Source organism: Myxine glutinosa, chromosome 8 (assembly GCF_964187855.1).
Source record: "Myxine glutinosa chromosome 8, kmMyxGlut1.1, whole genome shotgun sequence".
Classification (NCBI taxonomy): domain Eukaryota; kingdom Metazoa; phylum Chordata; class Myxini; order Myxiniformes; family Myxinidae; genus Myxine; species Myxine glutinosa.
Genome location: NC_136268.1, coordinates 76548249 through 76569594, shown reverse-complemented (window position 1 = coordinate 76569594; position 21346 = coordinate 76548249). Strand labels below are relative to the sequence as shown.

The 21346-nt window shown below is 45.0% G+C and overlaps 1 protein-coding gene across 4 annotated transcripts in view; it reads left to right on the top strand.

The window, feature by feature from the left end:
- The window catches only part of SLC45A3 (solute carrier family 45 member 3), a 49619-nt gene extending 45846 nt beyond the window's left edge, over window positions 1-3773 (top strand). For all 4 annotated transcript variants that reach the window (XM_078783404.1, XM_078783403.1, XM_078783402.1 and 1 more), the window contains exons 5-7: window positions 2101-2386; window positions 2558-2823; window positions 2978-3773. In XM_078783404.1, the coding sequence (XP_078639530.1) occupies window positions 2101-2386; window positions 2558-2823; window positions 2978-3292 (867 nt within the window). In that variant the 3' untranslated portion in view covers window positions 3293-3773. The remainder of the gene's footprint in view (window positions 1-2100; window positions 2387-2557; window positions 2824-2977) is intronic.
- The last annotated feature ends 17573 nt before the right edge of the window (window positions 3774-21346 follow it).

The following is a 21346-nucleotide window of genomic DNA, read 5'->3' as shown; positions in this document are numbered from 1 at the left end:
TGAGTGTTTGCTGTCTTCGCCCGCCATATTCTTGCCAAAACATCGCCCGCCCACTGTAGGAGGAACTGATGCCAGGAGTCTGAGATACCAACATTGAGTTCAACCTGTCATGACAGTGCTTAGCATGGCTTCTCCCCTTCTCTACCCCTTCGTGTTTTTCGCTGTTAAATATGCTTTTTATCTCATTTATTTATTTATTAACAACATTTTTCCTTCCTTCCAACTGTCCTCGCAACCAATGGTCCTTGAGACGAGTACCCACCATTCTTTGTTGAATCAGACCAGTCACCGGTATACTCACGCCAGTCAATCTAAGGGAGTGCCTGATGATGTCATGCGAGGGACCGTTTTGAAACATGATTCTTTGGAGAAAGTTCAGTTGAGAGCCGGCACCCTCTTGGGTGAGGTCTGTGTTGACTCTGAGCTGAGGACCAGCACCATGAGGAGTGTTTACTGTCTTCCCCCACCACATAAATGCCAGAACATCGTCCGCCCACTGTAGGAGGAACCGGTGCCAGGAGTCCTGAGACACCATCATTGAGTTCAACCTGGCCAGCCGGAGCACCGCCTTGCAACACATCATGAGGGGAGGGAATTGCAGCCTGCTTCTATTATTCAATCTAGGCGAGAGTGCCTTACTCTACTTGACCAGGCTTAAACCAAGCCTCTTTTTCCCTCTGCCACCGAAGATGGATGGAAGTTATGTTTTCACCCCTGTTTGTCTGTCTGTTTGTGAGCAGGGTATCTCAAAAAGTGAGCAGGATATCTCAAAGCCAGATGCCAACTGTGCATCCTATGTCATAAAGAGTCCTTCCTTGGCACAGCTGAAATCCTATCCACTTACAACACCTCCATCGACAACTTCATGGAGTACTACTCTCCCCTCTGGGCTGGCTCCGCTGCCTCACATCTTGCTCATCTTGACACCGGGCAAACCAAGACCTTTAAGATTATTGGAATTGAAAGCCTAATCTATGGGCTTATCACTTTGTCATTGCAGACAGGACGATGGTCTCTCTGTCTTCTACCACCTCCTTTCTTGTCTTGCACTCTCTGTTCTTTCCGTGCTTTGTCCCCCTCACCCCCAGGTTCCTGCAGGGTTCACATGGTTCACCATCAACCGCCTTCTGGTAAAACTGCCTAAATCCAGTATCACTACTCACTTCCACTCATTTGTTCCTATTTTTCCCACCTGTGGAATCGACTTCCACATCCTCTTCAATCACATTCTTCCTTCCAGGTGTTCAAGACAGCTGTTCACCACCATCTCAGATCATTCCCAATCTAAAACCATGGTATTCTCTACCCTCGTTAACCCCCACCCCAATCCATCCTCCTTCCAACTTTCCAGATTTCTCTCTTTGGAGTTTCCTTCTGTGTCTATCTTGTCAACTCTGTGCATCCTCTACTGCCCACTACCTTTCTTCCCCACACCCATTGTTTGTCCAAGTCTCCCTCTATCTTGCCCTTCAAATCTGCTGTTGGTAATTCCCCCTTTCTCTGCTGTTCCATTTGTGTGTTTCCTCCTGTTTTTGTCTGTTGCATCCTGATCCATTCAGTACTCGCTCTTCCACGAGTCTCGACTATGTATCCAAAAAAAACGTTGTGGACAGATTTGGACAGAACTTGGTGGACAGGTTGGGTGTGTGACAAAGACAAATTGACTAGATTTTGGTGACGATCCGGATCCGGATACTCTAATTACGTCCCACGTGCGCAGCGAAAGGCGGCGTTAAGAAATCGGTCGCGTACGTACTTGTGTACATACGTGTCTGCATTTTGTTAAGAGTGTACACCAAAAACCGTTCAACAGAAGAAATTGAAACTTTGCGACATGTTACATGACCATTTTATATTACACATATGGAGTGGACATCAAAAACCATTCAACGGAGGAATTTGAAACTTTACCACATGTTACATGACCATATTATATAGGGCATATTACTTGGATGATGCCCGCCCCCTCAGAACGTACATGGTGAATTTTAAAAAGCCTAATGCCCAGAGACAATGTGACTTTCTCATGTGAGAAATTAGAATCATTGTAATCGCTTTTTATTTTTATTTCCTGTTTTGCCCTGTTGTTGATAATTTCAGCACCTATCTCCCTGGATTCCCTCTTTTTGCTGTTGTGAATCCAAAACCAGCCGACCTTCAACACCGCAAATGCATTGCACAAGCACTTTGTGTCCATTGGCTGAGGTGTACGGGAGTTACATCCACATGCCAGGTGTTCTGCTGCGCCTCTGCCTTGCTCAGCTTTCTTCCTGGATGGCTTTGGAGACGTTCATGCTATTCTACACCGACTTTATGGGTGGAGGGCTCTATGGAGGTGTTCCTAGTGCCTCCATTGGTTCAGCACCCCGTTTTCAATATGATGAAGGTAGCACTTTTTGCTGCCTTATATTGTTTAAATATTTTCGACCATGCCTGCCTTAACCTAAGCATTAAACATAACCACAGAATTACTCTCATGTGATTGTTTTTGTTTCCTTGTTTCCTTGTGTTTCCTCCCCCCACCCCCTTCCCTCTCCCTTTATAAACTTTTCCCCAGGAGTGCGTATGGGCAGCTGGGGACTCTTCTTACAGTCCTCTACTGCGATGCTTTGCTCCGCCACTATGGACCGGTTGATAACCCGTTTTGGTAACCGCAAGGTGTACCTGGCAGGCCTCATCTGCTTCACGGCAGCCATGCTGGTGATGTGCTTCACCCCAAGCGTGCCACTTGCTAATGCCATGGCTGCACTAACTGGCTTTACTCTAGCCACTGTTCAGACGATTCCTTATGTTCTTGCAACACTTTATCACCAGGAAAAGGAAGTAAGTGTGCCATGCATCGATGAGGAAGTCGTAATAGAGATGTGAATTTGATTATTCTTACTGAATGTTCACCTATTTTATTTCCTAGTCTTCAATTCTCAAAAATGTTAGTTGAATCAATTAAATAATACTTAACGCTGTCTTTGTGTTGTAGGTAATCAAACGGCATCAGGCACATGCAAACAGCTGCATGGTCAAGCAGTCAGCAGGCCCGCTTAGGCCAGAACCTTTGCCAGCCAAAGCGAACCTGGCTGAGCGTGGTATCTGCCTCGACCTCGCAATTCTGGACAGCGCTTGTCTTCTGTCTCAGGTTGTGCCTTCATTGTGCATGGGCACAATTGTGGAACTCAGCCACTCTGTCAGAGCCTATGTCACTTGTGCTAGTTTACTGGGCTTCGTGTCAATTTTCCTTGCTACACATGTTGCCTTTGACCATAAAGATCTTGACAGCTTGCGTCACCGACTCTAAGCAATGGAACTGGGCACCAAAACTGCCTTCCTTCCTTGCTGCTCTTTGGTCTCTCTTCAACCTCCTCGTGTGATAATGTGACCACTTTCTGTTGCAAAAAAGACTGATTTATGAACCGGCTCTTCAACATGAAGGGGAAATTACGTAAAATAATTGATCTAATAATCTTATTTCACTGACAGCTTTTCGATCAGTAAACTATTTGTCCATTTACTCTTATGATGTAATTACTTTAGCATTTATTGCATGCAATGCTTTCTTTTTCTGCACCCCCCCCCCCCCCCCCCGCCCCTAGACCTTTACTACCTCTTCTCGTTTTGTGACCACCGCTCTTTTGCTATCCAATCCTCTCTCTTCCTCTCTATATCTCTCTCCTCCACATCTCTCACCCTCTCTATATCTCTCTCCTTCTCCACATCTCTACTTCTCTCGATTTCTCTCCCCCTCTATATCTCTCTATTTCTCTCCCTCTCTATGTCTCTCTATTTCTCTCCCTCTCTATATCTCGATTTCTCTCCCTCTCCATACATCTTTATTTCTCTCCCGCTCTATATCTCCATTTCTCTCCCTCTCTATATCTCGATTTCTCTCCCTCTCCATACATCTTTATTTCTCTCCCGCTCTATATCTCTATTTCTCTCCCTCTCTATATCTCGATTTCTCTCCCTCTCCATACATCTTTATTTCTCTCCCGCTCTATATCTCGATTTCTCTCCCTCTCCATACATCTTTATTTCTCTCCCGCTCTATATCTCGATTTCTCTCCCTCTCCATACATCTTTATTTCTCTCCCGCTCTATATCTCTATTTCTCTCCCTCTCTATATCTCGATTTCTCTCCCTCTCCATACATCTTTATTTCTCTCCCGCTCTATATCTCGATTTCTCTCCCTCTCCATACATCTTTATTTCTCTCCCGCTCTATATCTCTATTTCTCTCCCTCTCTATATCTCGATTTCTCTCCCTCTCCATACATCTTTATTTCTCTCCCTCTCCATACATCTTTATTTCTCTCCCTCTCCATACATCTTTATTTCTCTCCCGCTCTATATCTCGATTTCTCTCCCTCTCCATACATCTTTATTTCTCTCCCGCTCTATATCTCTATTTCTCTCCCTCTCTATATCTCGATTTCTCTCCCTCTCCATACATCTTTATTTCTCTCCCTCTCTATATCTCGATTTCTCTCCCTCTCCATACATCTTTATTTCTCTCCCGCTCTATATCTCGATTTCTCTCCCTCTCCATACATCTTTATTTCTCTCCCGCTCTATATCTCCATTTCTCTCCCTCTCTATATCTCTCTATTTCTCTCCCTCTCTATATCTCCATTTCTCTCCCTCTCTATATCTCCATTTCTCTCCCTCTCTATGTCTCTCTATTTCTCTCCCTCTCTATATCTCCATTTCTCTCCCTCTCTATATCTCCATTTCTCTCCCTCTCTATTTCTCTCCCTCTCTATATCTCTCCCTCTCTATACGTCTCTATTTCCCTCCCTCTCTATATCTCTCTATTTCCCTCCCTCTATACGTCTCTATTTCCCTCCCTCTCTATATCTCCATTTCTCTCCCTCTCTATATCTCTATTTCTCTCCCTCTCTATATCTCTCTATTTCCCTCCCTCTCGATACGTCTCTATTTCGCTCCCTCTCTATACGTCTTTATTTCTCTCCCTCTCCATACATCTTTATTTCTCTCCCTCTCTATACGTCTTTATTTCTCTCCCTCTCTATACGTCTTTATTTCTCTTCCTCTCTATGTCTCTTATTTCTCTCCCTCTCTATATCTCCATTTCTCTCCCTCTCTATATCTCCATTTCTCTCCCTCTATATCTCTCTATTTCTCTCCCTCTCTATATCTCCATTTCTCTCCCTCTCCATATCTCTATTTCTCTCCCTCTCTATATCTCTCTATTTCTCTCCCTCTCTATACGTCTTTATTTCTCTCCCTCTCTATACGTCTTTATTTCTCTCCCTCTCCATACGTCTTTATTTCTCTCCCTCTCTATACGTCTTTATTTCTCTCCCTCTCTATACGTCTTTATTTCTCTCCCTCTCTATACGTCTTTATTTCTCTCCCTCTCTATACGTCTTTATTTCTCTCCCTCTCTATACGTCTTTATTTCTCTCCCTCTCTATACGTCTCTATTTCTCTCCCTTTCTATACGTCTCTATTTCTCTCTCTCTCTTACTCTCTCTTTCTCTCTCTTTCTCTCTCTTTCTCTCTCTTTCTCTCTCTTTCTCTCTCTTTCTCTCTCTTTCTCCCTCTCTCCCACTCCCCCCCCCCTCTCTCTCTCTCTCTCTCTCTCTCTCTCTCTCTCTAGCTTCCCCCCCCTCTCTTTATCTCTATCCCTCTCCATCTTTATCTCTAGCTCTTCCCCTCCCCCCCCCTCTCTTTATCTCTATCCCTCTCCCTCTTTATCTCTAGCTCGTCCCCCCCCCTCTCTTTATCTCTATCCCTCTCCATCTTTATCTCTAGCTCCCCCCCCATCCCCCCTCTCTTTATCTCTATCCCTCTCCATCTTTATCTCTAGCTCTTCCCCCCCCCCCCTCTCTTTATCTCTATCCCTCTCCATCTTTATCTCTAGCTCTTCTCCCCTCTCTTTATCTCTATCCCTCTCCCTCTTTATCCCTATCTCTCCCACTCTGTTTATCTCCTTTCTAGCCTCCTTTTCTTTGAGTCACATTCCCTTTTTCCCAGCGATGTGGCTTAAGCAGGCTACACTAAGCTGCACGAGTGTGATGTCTGGATGAATTCAAGTGCCTACTATAAAAAAAAATTGCACCTTCAGATCCATTTGGAAGAAAAGCCTACATTTTGCTGCATTGACGGTTTTGCACATAACAATATGCAAAGTTCGATACGCTCTTCTCGTGTATAAAACTTGACGATACCTGTTTCTTTTAAGGTACAGAAATGTGTTTACATGTTTAAAAAGAAAAAAAAATCACTTTGCTGGGAAGGATCACATGTATCTTTTGGTTGTAAATGTTACTGCAGGATAGATTTTGAGTTTAGAGTTCATATTTTGATTTTGATCCCCTATGTATCACTTTATCGGTGTCGCATTTGTTTGAATGTCTAAACTAATATACCACCATGATGTGGTGTCGTGGCCCAATCTCTGAGACAGAAAAAAATATTTGGGGTCTGTGTGGCCATCAGCAGCGGTCCGCAGTGGACGATAAAGTAACATTAGCCTCCCTGCATCCCCAAATGACATCACAGGTTGTGACTCTAAGCACGTCAGAAGCAACTATTCGTGTAAGGCTGTGGTTCATCCTGTTTGTGTCGTAGATTTTTGTCAGTGATAGTCGTGTGTCACTATGATGGTCATACACGGTGGTCCACAATATGTTTTAAGGTACGGAAGGAGTCCGCACAACCAAGAAGGCTGGGAACCGTTCACGTAGCCATCCTTATAGTTATGGTCATAGTAGTTGTCGGGGGTACTTCTTAACCTGCTGTTCATTTCAGCCATATTCTGCTTCTAAAGTAGTTGTGCCACTATAAGATAATTTTTTTGTTGTATTTTATTCGGGACAATCTGCATTCCCTTACGTTCAAGTCGCTATCAAATCGAAGGTTATGAGCTGAAAAATTACGGTATGTGCCAACAGCCAAAGTATATTCAAACTGCTGGAACAGATCATATTTGTCTCTTCCTGTCTTTTTTTTTACGTCATTGCACACGCACTCTGTTGTGTATTTTTAACTGAAATGCCTGTGCATTTAAAGGTATCTACTTGCATGTAATGTTGTACATGGAGGTATTTATTTCGAATCGTTTTGATTAAATATTTGTCTTCCTGGTGTCTACAAAATGTTGCCATACCCGCAAGAATTGCAGTTCTCGTAACTTTTTCCAAGATTCTTGTTTATTTTTTGCGTCTTATTAAAGAAATTTCTTTACGTCGTCCGTAGATTAATAAATTAGGTGAGGGATTTTATTTTTAAATAGATGTCTCTTTTGGATATTAGTCAGAAATTGTGTTTTTGACTACTGGTGCAATCTTAGGATCAAACATGTTTTAGTCTTTGTAGTGGTGTATTCTGCAATTAGCTTGCAATCCAAACTGTGTTTCAAGAGCTTTGATGGTCTCGTATGCAGTCTCAATGGAAACCCAAAGTGACGATTTTATCCGAGTAAGGCCCATATTAATTTGAGGATGTGGATAGCTCTTACCTGCCATACATTGCAAACTCCCTTGCTCTTTGTCGACAAACTCTCGACGTGGTAGGCCTGCCCGGTGTCTTGTCTGTAAAACGCCACCGAAAAAGCAGAAACGGAAAAGTACATTTTGCAGTTCTTCAAGTTCAGCGTTGAAATAATGTGCGATTGTTTGGAGCATTATCCCGAGATGTTACTCAACACATGCCATCTGGTTTGCTCTTAAGTGGAACCAAAGCTGATGTAGTGTAGTGATTAATGGAATTGAAAGCAAGAAGAACCTCCATTGATCTTTTTTAAAGAAAAAGTTTTTGAAGGTGTACCTTTTGATGTTCCATACAGCCAAAACTGCCTCAAACTTTCCTCCTCGTGTTTGTAGTTGTTTTGGAATGTTTTAATGTACTCGATTGGTCCCGGTATAGTCTATTGGTAAGTTCTTGTTTTGAATATTCGAACCTTTTTCTTCTGCTTTTTTAGTCAAACCTAGTGCATATACAGGGAATTTATTTTATTTTTATGATGAACTTTTCTCTTGCCTCTGTGCGAAACCTGCGAACGTATAAGAAATCGATCATCAACTTGCCTTGAAAGGACTATCTTCAGGCCGTCTTCCGATTGAGATTTTATTTTTCCAAACTTTGGGAGTCCAGCAGTTCACCCTTTTGTGCTTTGGACATTGAAATGTGCATTCCATGAGTAGAAACGGTTTTTCTCTTTTTAGCCTGTTGTGCTTTAAAATATATATATATTATTCCTCTGTTTCCTGCACAAAGACACCTGAACGGAAAAACTATGCAGTTGCATTCCATGGTTTCAACACCAACAAAGAAATAAACATTGATGAAGTGTTTTTATTTAAATAAACACCGATGCTGTTAACCTGTTTTGGTTTGTTCATACATGATTGGGATGTAACATACAGTACTCTTTCCAGAGTGTTGGTGCTGCCCAAGCAGTTTTTTGGCGTGAGTTTTACTGGGTGGATTTCCATTGCGTTGTTTAAACCAAAGCGTTGTGTGTCCATGCTCTAAGTTTATAGCCTCGAATTAAAATGCACTAAATCAGACTTTTTCCACCTTTATTTACACATATTAACCCCCAACTTCCAAGTGAAAAACAAATTCTGCAAATTTCAGAAAACTAATTAAAAATACAAAAGTATGAAATCTTGGTTGGATAAGTGTCCACCCCCTTATAATAGCAATTGTAATCTAGAAGAGTACTCGGTAGAGCGCATACCTCCGCAGGCTGAACTGTTTATGTTTTGTATCCCACTGATAGGCCGGTTCTGGATTCGGACCTGAACCAAAATCTAATCGGCTTGTTCTTGTCACCAAACCAACTCGTCCACCAAGTTTACTCATAACTCGTCCACCAAGTTTACTCATAACTCGTCCATAACTTTTTTTAATATCATGTTATATATCGCTTTTCACCGGATCTCTCAATGGTGAAGAATCACTTAGAAATTCAATATTCCTCCTTTCCGAATCGATATTCAGATCTTTACCAAAATTGAATCGTTCTTGTCACACACCCAACCGGTCCACCAAGTTTCGTCCAAGTCTGTCCACAACTTTTTGAGATATTCTGCTTTGTATCGGTTTTGGCCCTATCTCCCAATTGTGAAGAATCACTTTAAAAAATCTAGTAGCCGGATCCGAATCCTGATCTTCACCAAATTGTAATCATTTTGTCCTTGCCACATACATCACCTCTCCGCCAAATTTCGTCCGAATCCGTCCACAACTTTTTGAGATATCTTGTTCACAGACACAGACAAACAGACATACACTTTGTTCTGTTTTGCCAAGTGTCGCTCTGAGTGGTTTTTCATTACTTGGCAAACAAAAAACATTTTTTGGCCAAGTATGTTGATCACTCCAGTTTGTGTATGTGTGTGTTTATCTGTCCGCTCACTTCTACTTGCCCACAGGTCACAATTTGAAACTGAACTTCACGAAACTTCACCAAATGGTAGAGTTCGTGGTCCGACAAAATCCTACATATTTTTGGGGTCAAAAGGTCAACATAGGCGAAAGGTCAACCACTTTTTTCAAATTTCTAAAATCCTCAATTTTCATCCGATTGACTTGAAATTTGAATAGGATTTACATATCGGCGAACTGAATCCAACCACCAACTATTTTTGAGATCAGCATAGGCCAAAAGGTTAACATAGGCCAAATGTCAACCACTTTTTTTGAATTTCTAAAATCCTCAATTTTCATCCGATTGACTTGAAATTTGAAGAGGATTTACATATCGGCAATCTGAATTCAACCACCAACTATTTTTGAGATCAGCATAGGGCAAAAGGTCAACATAGGTGAAAAGTCAACCACTTCTTTCAAATTTCTAAAATCCTCAATTAATAATAATAATAATACATTTATTTTATATAGCGCTTTTCAAGAAGCCCAAAGGCGCTTTGACAGAGTACAAAAAAACAAGTACAAAAAGACAAAAATCAATAGGTAAATAATCAAAGCAAAAGGAAGGAGAAGAGATAGTCAGGGGTTAAATGCTGTGGGTTAAATGTTGAATGCAGTGTTGAACAGGTGGGTCTTGAGTGATGTTTTGAATGTGGTGAGTGAGGAGGAGTCTCTGATGGTGTGAGGTAGTGAGTTCCAGAGGGTGGGAGCAGCGATGGAGAAGGCCCTGTCCCCCCAGGATCTGAATTTGGTCCGCATGGGGGGGGGGGGGGGAGGTTGGTACCAGCAGAGCGGAGGTTGTGGGTGGGAGTGTGTCTGGAGCGGTCAGCCAGGTAGGATGGGGCCAGGTTATGGAGGGCTTTGTAGGTCAAGAGGAGGATTTTGTACTGGATTCTCTGGGGGATGGAGAGCCAGTGAAGCTTATAAAGGACGGGGATGATGTGGTCACAGGTCCGGGAATGGGTGAGAAGACGGGCAGTGGAGTTCTGAATGTATTGGAGTTTATTGATGATTATTGAGGGCGAACCATAGAGGAGGCTGTTGCAGTAGTCAAGACGGGAGGTGATGAAGGCGTGGATGAGCGTTTCTGCAGCCGTGGAGGAGAGGGATGGACGGAGACGGGCGATGTTTTTCAGGTGAAAGAAGGCTGTCTTTGTGATCTGTTTAGTGTATTTGTCGAAGGAGAGGGTTTGGTCAAAGATGATGCCAAGATTCCGGATGTGAGGGGAGGTGGATACTGGGAAACCGTCGATGTTGAGGGCAAAGTTATGGGTGGATTTGGTGAGCGTTTTTGGGCCAATGATGATTATTTCAGATTTATCATAGTTAAGTTTGAGGAAGTTGATTTGAAGCCAGGATTTTATTTCAGTGATGCAGTTTGTCAGGATAGAGTGAGTGGCGGTGGAGATGGACTTGGTGGAGATGAAAAGCTGGATGTCATCGGCGAAGCAGTGGAATTGGAGACCATGACGGCGGATTAAGTGACCAAGGGGGGACAGGTACAGGATGAAGAGGAGGGGGCCAAGAACTGAACCTTGGGGGAGGGGTGCAGTGGGGGATTTGCAGTTATTGATGGAGATGAACTGGCGTCTGTCAGAGCGGTATGATTTGATCCAGGAGAGGGCAGTGCCGGTAATGTTAAAGGTGGTTTCAAGTCGGGTGAGGAGGATGGTGTGATTGATGGTGTCAAAGGCAGCGCTGAGGTCGAGGAGGATGAGAATGTTGTCATCCGATTGACTTGAAATTTGAATAGGATATACACATCGGCAAACTGAATTCAACCACCAACTATTTTTGAGATCAGCTTAGGCCAAAATGTCAACATAGGCCAAAGGTCAACAACCATTTCAAATTTCTAAAATCTTCAATTTTCATCAGATTGACTTGAAATTTGAATAGGATTTACATATCGCCTTACTGAATTCAATCACCAACTATTTTTGAGATCAGCATAGGCCAAAAGGTCAACGTAGGCCAAAGGTCAACAACAATTTCAAATTTCTAAAATCCTCAATTTTCATCCAATTCACTCGAATTTTTTTTTTTTTTTTTTGTATACAAGATCGAGGCTTGTGAAAGAGCGAACATTAATCACACAAAAAGTCAAACCGACACATGAAACACAAAATAAGGGGAGCGGTAGACAAGATGGGGAGAGAGGGGGAAGGACACAAACACAACATTTGAGAGCAGAGACATCGAGAGAACTGTGGGAGAGAGAGGGCTTGGGGGGAGATGGGAGAGGTATAAAACATATGGACACTGCAAGGACTTCCAGGAAAGAAGTTGGAATTTCACAAAAGTGGATCTGGGGTGAATTAGCGGGGGTATAAAAGATCAAGGTTTTGCATGGGGGAAGATAAGAGATGGTGGTGAACAGCAGTTTTAAAGACCTGGAAGGAGGAGTGGGATTGAAGGGAGTGGGGGAGTTTGTTCCAGAGGCGGGAGAAAAGAGGAATGAAAGAGTGAAGGTGAGCAGAGAGACTAGATTTTGGCAGTTTAATCATAAGAGGGCTGCTGGCAGATCTTTTGCGACCTGTAGGAATATTTGGGGGACAGAGCACAGAGAGAGCTGGGGGAGCAAGGTTGGAGAGGAGTCGGTCGAAGACAGAAAGGCCACCAACCTGCCTGCGGTGAGTGAGTAAAAGGCAAAAAAAAAACATTTTTTGGCCAAGTATGTTGATCACTCCTTGTGATTGGTCAATCCTGGTGTTGGGCTAGGGTGCCGGCTTGGGATCCTAGGATCCTGGGTTCGAATCCCGGTCGATTGCTGAATTAACGTCAGGGGGGTTGATTCAGCCTGTCATCTTTCCGAGGTCAGCTAATTGAGTACCAGTTCACTGGTAATTCCCTGTTTGTCGTAAAACCCTTCACCACCCTTCACCAGATCTCGCGAGATCTTGGAGACGGCGGCAGGGATTTTCGAAGCTCCACACGGTCTCCACGTTTTTCGAAGTTAAGTCTGTTCACAATTGTATTTTGTCGAAACTGTATTTATCTTTCGGTGTGTGAAGTTATTGTGTGCAACTTTGGTTGTTTCTCGGTGTTTATCTTTCATAAATTGATCGTCTGTTTGCCGTGTCGCGAGCAAGGCCTTGTACAGTGTGCACTGTACAACCTTGAGGCTTTGTTTTTCTCTCAGTAGTCCGTCGTTTGTGATCCAATAACTTTCGTTCTCTGTATTCCCAGTCTTTTCACCCATAGCCTACTTCCTTGTGTAAATCTCAACTCAAAAAAAAAAAAAAAAAAAAAAAAAACATTTCCTTCTCTGTTCTCATTCGTTTATTCATTCTTATTCGTTCGTTCGTTCTTCGACCACGTGTTTCTCCCCCATTTCCCCAGATAGTTTTCACTCATTAACCTTCAATGTTTACACTTTCCCCTGAAGTTATGTATTCCGTCATATTTTATAACACCTTTTTCTTCTTCTTCTTTAAAAGGCTGCTTTCGACTTGCTCACCAAATCAATTCATCCCAAAAAAAATATCCATCTCCTATAGTGCCTTTTTTCTACATTCCCTAAACTCTCCTGCACTCCATCCTCCATCCAGCGTCCTTAAACGTATTTTTAACTCGAAGGTCACAAGAAACTCATTTTGCAATAAATGTTCGTTTCCCATAAATCGTACACTTTCAAAAATCCAATCTCACCCCTCCCCTCCAAATCTTCCCCATAACCCCTCCCCTCCAAATCTTCCCCATCACCCCTCCCCTCCAAATCTTCCCCATCACCCATCCCTTTCAAATCTCCCCCCTTGCCCCCTCCCTCCTAAACTACCCCCTCACCCCTCCCCGCCAAGACGCCCCCTCGCCCCTCCCCTCCTAGACTCCTGCCTCACCCCTCCCCTCCAAATCTCCCCCATATCCCATCCCTTTCAAATCCCTCCCCTTGTCCCTTCCCTCCCAAACTCCCCCCTCACCCCTCCCCTTCAAATCTCCCCACCCTCATTGCTTCTCAATTTCCCCCCTCTCACTCCCCCTCCTCAAAGCGTCCTCCCCGCTTCTTCCCCCTTCAAACTCTCACCTCCATCTCCCCCAACCTTCTGCCTCGCTCTTCCCCCTCCTCAAATAACACCTCATTGTGGCTCACCCAATCACCATCAAACCTTTTGTCCGCCCCACCCTTCCCTTTCTCCGAGCTATTCTGAAATCTCTGACACACCTTCAACAGCTCTCCCTACCTCTTCCACCTCTTCCACATCTTACCCTACCCCTCCTCCCCCCTGTTCTGTATCTGATGCTCCCCCTTCCTCTTCATTAACGGTATGGACCTCAAACATCCGGGGCCTTCGTTCAAACTTAACTGATCTCTCCATACAGGTTGCTTCTGTCAAACCAGACGTGATCTGCTTAACAGAAACTTTCCTCCTTTTTGATGTCTCTGATTCCATAGTATCTCTCCCGGGCTACTCCCTCCTCCGGTATGATAGACCTGAGCCTCGTCCTGGAGGCGGGGTTGCTATCTTTATCAAAAACTCTCTTCCTCACTCGCCCTGCACTGCACTCTCTCCACCTCACCCCCAGGAATACCTCTGGCTACGGCTTCCCCTTCGCTCCCACCTCTTGTTCATATGTGTGTTGTACCGTCCACCAAACAGTGATGACTCCATCTACATCTCGCTGTCTGATGATATGGACCAACTTCTATCTACTCATCCCAACTCTCTCTTCCTCATATGTGGTGATTTCAACTGTCATCATGCCAGTTGGCTGGGTGTGGGTACCTCTCTCACCAGCCATGGCTCCTCAGCAAAGGACTTCTGCGACTCACTGGGACTGACACAATCTGTCAATTTCCCGACCCGGATCTCAGTCAACGGAACATCTTCTCTTCTGGACTTGGTTATGACTAACTTCCCTGAAAATGTCTGCTGCTCTTCTTCTGCTCCGATCGGATCATCTGATCATGTCCTTGTTAAAGTGGACATCTCTCTGACCATCCTCAGGGAGCCTGCTCAGCGTCGACGAGTCTGGCATTTCACTCAGGCCAACTGGCACGGTCTTCAAGCAGCCATCAATCATCTGGACTGGTCTCCCATCTCTACCACCTCTGACATCAACTCATCCTGGGAATTCTTCCAAAGTAAATTGCTCTCTCTCATGCACAGATTTATCCCATCTCGTCTTCAGTTGTCATACCCTTCCTCCCGTCCATGGTACACGGAATCTTGTGGTGAGGCTGTTGCCCAGAAACAACTTGCCTTCGTCTCCTGGAAAGCAAATCCAACGGAAGGAAATCTCATTTCCTTTCACAAAGCCCGAAACAAGTGTGTGTCCACCCTCAGGAGAGCCAGGAAACAATATCTCTCCGTTCTCAAGACCGAACTCTCTTACCTGTCTCCCTCTTCCAAATCCTGGTGGCGTCTGGTCAAATCCGTTTCTGGTGTTTGTTCCCCCTCCATCCCCTCCCTTACCTCAAACGGCTACACAGCTGACTCCGCACGTGAAAAAGCTGAATGCCTCAACTCTGTGTTTGCCTCTAAATCTTGTGTCCCAAACCCATCCCTCTCTGTACCCACCATACCCAGTCGTACCCTGCTGCTTCTGGACTCCGTGTCCTTTCCTCCTGACAAGGTGGAAAAGTTTCTGTCAACCCTCGACTCTGATTCTGCAACTGGACCCGACGGCATCAGCCCACGGGTCCTAAAATCCTACTCTGCTGCTCTATCTCACCCTCTCTCTGTTCTCTTCACCCTCTCTTTTGCTCAAGGTCAACTGCCATCTGCTTGGAAATCAGCCAACATCACCGCTTTGCACAAAAAAGGTGCAAAAACAGATCAAATTGTCGGTCGAAGACCTCAAGGGAAGGAAGAAGAAGAAGATCTGAGCAACAATGTTTAATGGGATCGATTACAAACACACAGTGTGGAGCGAGGCTCAAGAATGCACCGCCTAACACGCAGCGGGCAATTTCTCAAGACACTCGCTGAAAAATAAGCAAAAAGGCATTTCATTTATAGCAAAATATCAGACAAGAATCTGCGCTAAAGACATAGCAAACCCTGGGCCATAACGACAACACCTCCCATTGTCCCTTCCTACAGAAGGCCAAACTTAGACAAACAGATGTAAGCATGGGATAGGCTGAGCTTTTTTGGCTCTTTATCTAAACATATCAGACCCGAGCGCAGGCCGAAGTAAATATTCTCATACACTAGGCTAAATGGTAGATGAATGATTGGATACACGTGCTGAATACATTAACAATCAAGGATATGTAATGTCTATATTTCTCCCGAGGTTGGTTACGTCTTGATTTTAGGAGACATACTAGAAACTACAAAGATATATAATTAATTATTCCCTTCGTGAAGAAGGCGTTTAGCGACATGTTTTCCCTGTACGTGGGTCGCGAGCATATTATCTACTGTTTGGCACATACATTCAAGGACTTGCTTACTGGGCTAAGGATCCACCCTGCACGTCGAGCCTCGAAACCACATTTTGTCCACTCGCCTCTGCCTGCAGCTGAGTTCAAATCAGTTTTCAGAAGCACGATATATAATTTCAGATGTTATACTCAATTGAGTCATGGGGTTTAAACCCCAATGGCTGACAGTTCCTTCCTTTGTCTTTACAAGACACCTCCTTGGAAAGACACCGTATACCCCAGTGGTCAGCATCCCAATTAGTCACATGCCAGGCATGACATAGCGTCACGCATGCTCAAGAAAGATATCGGCCCTAACTGGCCGTCTAACATTCAACGTATGAATTGTTAGCCATGATTCGCGACGACGGCGCCTGGGTAAGAGATTGCTGCCGCCCGGCCGGATTCCGAATCCACCCTCGTCACGGCATAGGTGCGACCCAGTTGCCAGCCAGATTTAGGGGCCCTCTTTATGCAGGCGTGGTCCTCGCGAATTAGGGCAAACAATCGACGTCCAATGCCATCAAGCTTTGTACATGTGATTGCTGGGTGGTGTAAGTGGTGGTGAGGGTGGTTCTTCCGGATACATGTTTGCCATCCGCTCCTTACTGCTGGCATAATAGCAATAACTTTTAAAAGAACCTACACTTTCTAAATCACAGGTATAATCATCCCAACTAAAATCATCATTATCAGAATCCCAAGCATCAATAGGTTCATCGTTTTCCCCACATACTCCTTCCTTTTCTGCCAATAACATATCCAAAGCCACTTGATTCTGCATCACCATCGTTCGCATATGCACTAATTCGTTTTCCAATTGTAGTTCTGCGATTCGGGTTTCGTTTCCAATTCGTTCCATTACTAATGCGAGACTATCTATTAGCCAATCATTCATAATACATAAGAGGTGTTAGCCAGTACACGCAAGGGGTTTTCCACACAAGTATCACAGTTATCACAAAAATCAATACAGGCAGCAGCCAGTTCCCACATGGGATCAACACAAGTATCACAGTCATCACAAAATTCAATACAATTTTCTGGAGCGCTGGTCACAACTGCCTTGTTGAAGGGCCCATTCAGGTCGACGGCCTCTGTGGTCAGAACCATAGTCGTTGTCGGCGGCTTCTTCACTTTCCATCCTGTAAAATACTTTCTTACACACACCATGATCAAATTCCTAGCCCCCCCGTCCCACCAATTGGCATTTAGTTACCTTATCTCTCAGATGGTTGGCTTATTCATAGCCGCATTTCCTGTGTCGTGTCTGGAAATTCAAATGCCATATTTACTTTCACCAATTTCCGAAAATACCTTCCTTTTAATCATCTTCCCTACATCTAATAATACATGATTTACCGAATTTACCTTGGGAAAAATGGATCCCAGATAACAAGTCCTTCCCCACTGGTCGGGTAAGTATGGATATGCTTTATTTCCGCAAATAAACATCACTCCATGGGGTGGGATAAGGGCCGAGGCCATGCATTTACTGATCTCAACGCGGGTGGCGCTTGGTGCTCCCCAAGATATTGTTAGCTTGGTTACGTTATGCTGGGCTTGGTCATCTATGGTTATTACAAGGGGGCCTCCCTTTTCTCTCCCTCTGGTATCGGATGGCAGGGTATGGGTACATTCCGAGGTTCCCATCTGAACGTGTCCCTTTCCTATAAGACACACCCGTTCCTTTTGCTCTGTCACCCAGACTGGATCAGGTGGTTTGTCTAACAAAGCCTGCTTAATGGGTGGGGTATATCGAAACTCCCGGGAACACACTGCTGGGGATTTTGGGCCTATCAGTTCCAAGGTTGTGGTCAGACATGGGGTACGCAAGGGTCCTGAGCACATATCTCGTAGGGACAGGGGCAGCACTACCATTTCTATCCCTGTCGTACTGGTGTGGGGAAAATGCATACACATCCAACAACGTGATCGGTTCTGTACCTTCGCCATTGCACGGGTCACTGTCCAATACGTATTTTCCTTTGGCTTTTTCTTGCTTTCGATCCGTCGGTGCGGAATTAATATGTATGAGATGCATGGTGGCCTATAGTCGTAGGGGGTCTGTGACGTCATGAATTCACATTGTAGTATCAGAGTAGTGCCGCTGTTCAGTAATACATGCGTGGTTAAATTGTTTGAGTCCTTTCCCCATTTGTAACCTGGCCTGGCCATGTTTACTATTGGTGCGCTGCCTTGTCGTGGCGCTTGCTTCAAACGACTGAGGGCAGCAAAACCTGTCTTCCTTCCATGTGAGTCTGTGTACAACGCCCTCCACATTATCCGTGTCCATACGTCTTCCTTCACATGGCAGCAGGGTATATTTATCCTTTGACCCCAGATAACTCTCTGCCGGTAGACCTTAACGGTTTGGTCGCCATATGCATATGTCTCCATGTTCGCCCATGCCCTCGTGTCCCCCCACTTGAGGCGTGACGCGGCAGGTGCAGTGCTGGCAAAGCGGTATATTAAACTAAATGTGATTGCCACCCCTAACAGGCGGTGGTGCAGCATCCTCGATCTGTGGTGGTGCGTTTGAGGTGTCTGTGTTTGTGGGTATGGCCAACTTACAATGTGTGGCATGTACCCAGGACGACTTGCCCTCACAAAACACCGCTGTTGGTGTGATCAGAAGAACTTGGTATGGCCCCGTCCACCTTGGTTCGAGCGCAGTCTTACGGGTGAAATGCTTCACCAGCACGTAATCTCCTGCCTCGAAGGTGTGGATAGGCTTGCTTGTTGGCTCCGGCATGGCCTCCCGAATGCGTTCATGTATGCTGCGTGCCACATGGGACAAACCTATGCAAAACTTTAGAAGCATGTCATCCATGATAGGTAATTCAAGGGCTGCCATATCCACTGGCGCCGATGCCGTTGACATATAGCGCACGAGCGACAGACCATGGTAACCACAGTCGAAAGGCCTGGTGCTGCCCAGGTGGAAGTGACCTGCCTCATCACCCCCCTATGGCACACATGGCCATTTTGATGCGCCATGCGTGCCAACCATGGCAATAAAGCTCGCGGTGCCACGGGTTTGTCATTAATCGTCCACATTTGTCCTTCTGCGGGGCGCTGAGCTCCCAATTTAATCCAATCTTAATGTTCTACGTTTGAGGCCGCGGCTTGTAATTGTATTACATCGAACTCTGTAGGTGCGGATGTCGGAACGTCTGTCTGGGCAGTCGCTTTAGCGCCCTGTTTGCGCGTAACTACTGGCATATTATACCCAACCTGTTGGTTTGCCGCTAGTGCTGCTGCTCCGTCGGCTCGGGCGTTTCCACGGGCCACAGCGTCGTCTGTACGCTGGTGACCTCGGCATTTAACTACAGCTATTTCACGTGGAAGCATAATACTATGAAGCAGATTTCGCACTAAGTCCCCATTTTTAATGAGTGCTCCCGCTGAAGTGAGGAACCCTCTCATTTTCCATATGGCCCCTTTGTCGTGGACCACTCCGTGTGCGTATGCCGAGTCTGTATAAATTGTCACTGCTTTTTCCTCGCTTACTTCGCACGCTCTCGTGAGTGCGTACAGTTCAGCTTGTTGTGCTGACCAGGTGGGCGGGAGACCAGGTGGGCGGGAGGCGGCCGCTTTCGACCGTCTCCGTATCCGAGCATACTGCGTACCCAGATAACAGGGATCCGTCCCAAGCCCGTTTGGCTGAACCATCGACGTAATAGGTGTGATCGGCTTCCTGTAGCGGAGTGTCCTGTAAGTCAGGCTTTACTGTTGATATTAATTGGACCACGTCCGTGCAAACGTGCGGGATTCCCTCCTCCTTTGTTGGCAAAAGTGTCGCTGGGTTAAGAATGGTACACCGCATCACCGTCACGTTGGGTGCCATAATTAATGCCGTTTCGTATTGCATCAGTCGAGTGGCTGTGAGATGCTGTGTGTTTCGCTGTTGTAGTAGTGTATGGACGCAATGCGGTACCTGTAAAAGGACCGGATGTCCCATAACTATGTCGGCCGTCCGCTCAACTGCGTATTGGGCAGCCGCCACGGCTTGTAAGCACAGCGGAAAGCCTTGTTCTACCGCATCAAGCTTTTTGCTGAAATAGGCTACCGGACGTTCCCTATCTCCATGAGTCTGAGTTAATTCGGATTGTGCGAATCCCCCTACTGCATGGGTGAAAAGTGTGAAGGCCTTTTTATAATCGGGAAGGCCCAAAGTTGGGGCCGTTATCAGGGCTCGTTTGAGTCCTTCGTAGCAGCGTATTCGACTGTCCGTCCAGTTCACCATCCGTGGCTGGTCGTTTTTCGTCGCCTCATATAGAGGTTTTGCTAGTAACGCATAGTCAATTATCCATGTACGACAATACCCTGCCATTCCCAAAAATCGCAACAAACACACTAACACTTCACTGTTATCCTTCACTTCACTTCAAAATTTCACTGTTATCCTATCAATACCTGGACATTTTTTCCCTTCCTTCCTAGATACGCGAATTTCACACCAGTATAAACCCACTGGAAAAATTATCTGAAAAATAACGAAATCGTCTCCAAGTTCTCTAACTAATCTCCATTCGCAATCACCAATTTTACCCTCCTATGCATTTTGCCTTAGGTTTTAGAACCTAGAGTCTACCAAAAACAACAACTAGCCTCCCAAAGCCATTCCCCTGCAAGAGCGGAGGTTAGCCTTGCGGTCCACATGACAATCTTCTTCATTTTGCTCTATCACCTCCCTTTGAGCAATAATTTAATTGATGTGATTCCCACATACCTGGTGGAGTTCTGTTCTCCTGGTCTGCAGAGCCGTGATCCAATCTTCACCAGCCCCCAATCACCTTCTTATCACAAAACAACAGTCCATAACTAACCACTTTTTTTATTTCTTGTCTTTTCCATCAACTTTTATAACCTTTTCCTCCACTTTCTCATCAATTCCTGCAGTCACCTGTCATTGACAAGTAATCCATCTGATTCGACTTTCCAATTTAATCATCTTTGCACTTTCCATGACCTTCTTCTCACTTCCTTTTAAACCTTTTCTTCAGACACAACCCACATGAGTTATGAATACAATTTCAGCCACTCACAAAGTGTCCATAAGACAACGTCATTATATTTCACAGAACTCCACCACTCTATTAAATCCTAAACATGCCCAATGGGCAATCCACGAAAAAATCAAAGCATTTTCAGTCCCCCTTTTCCCATACACTAGCCAATGTAAGTCAGCCAAACATAAACAAAGAGGTTCCAGCGAGTTGTGGCCTCCATAACTCTAAACAACTCCGCTGGCACCTTTTAAAACAAACTTTCCCAGTCACTTACTAAAATAAAGTGCAGCTCTTGTCCGTAGATATACGTTAACCAAGGTTACATGAGACTTGACAACAATATTCCTGCCCCGTGGAGCAAGGCATCAGAGACAACTCCCCTCTCCACCTGAACTTATCCCAGGTAGAATTTAGCTACCTACAGAGAAAGTACCTGCACAACACATTTACAAACCAATTCGTCCCCTCGTATTAGGGGACGTCACAAATGTTCCACCACAATTCACAGCAGGTGACCACCCACCTGCCTTCTGTCGAAGTCCAGTTCAATTTCCATTCACAGATA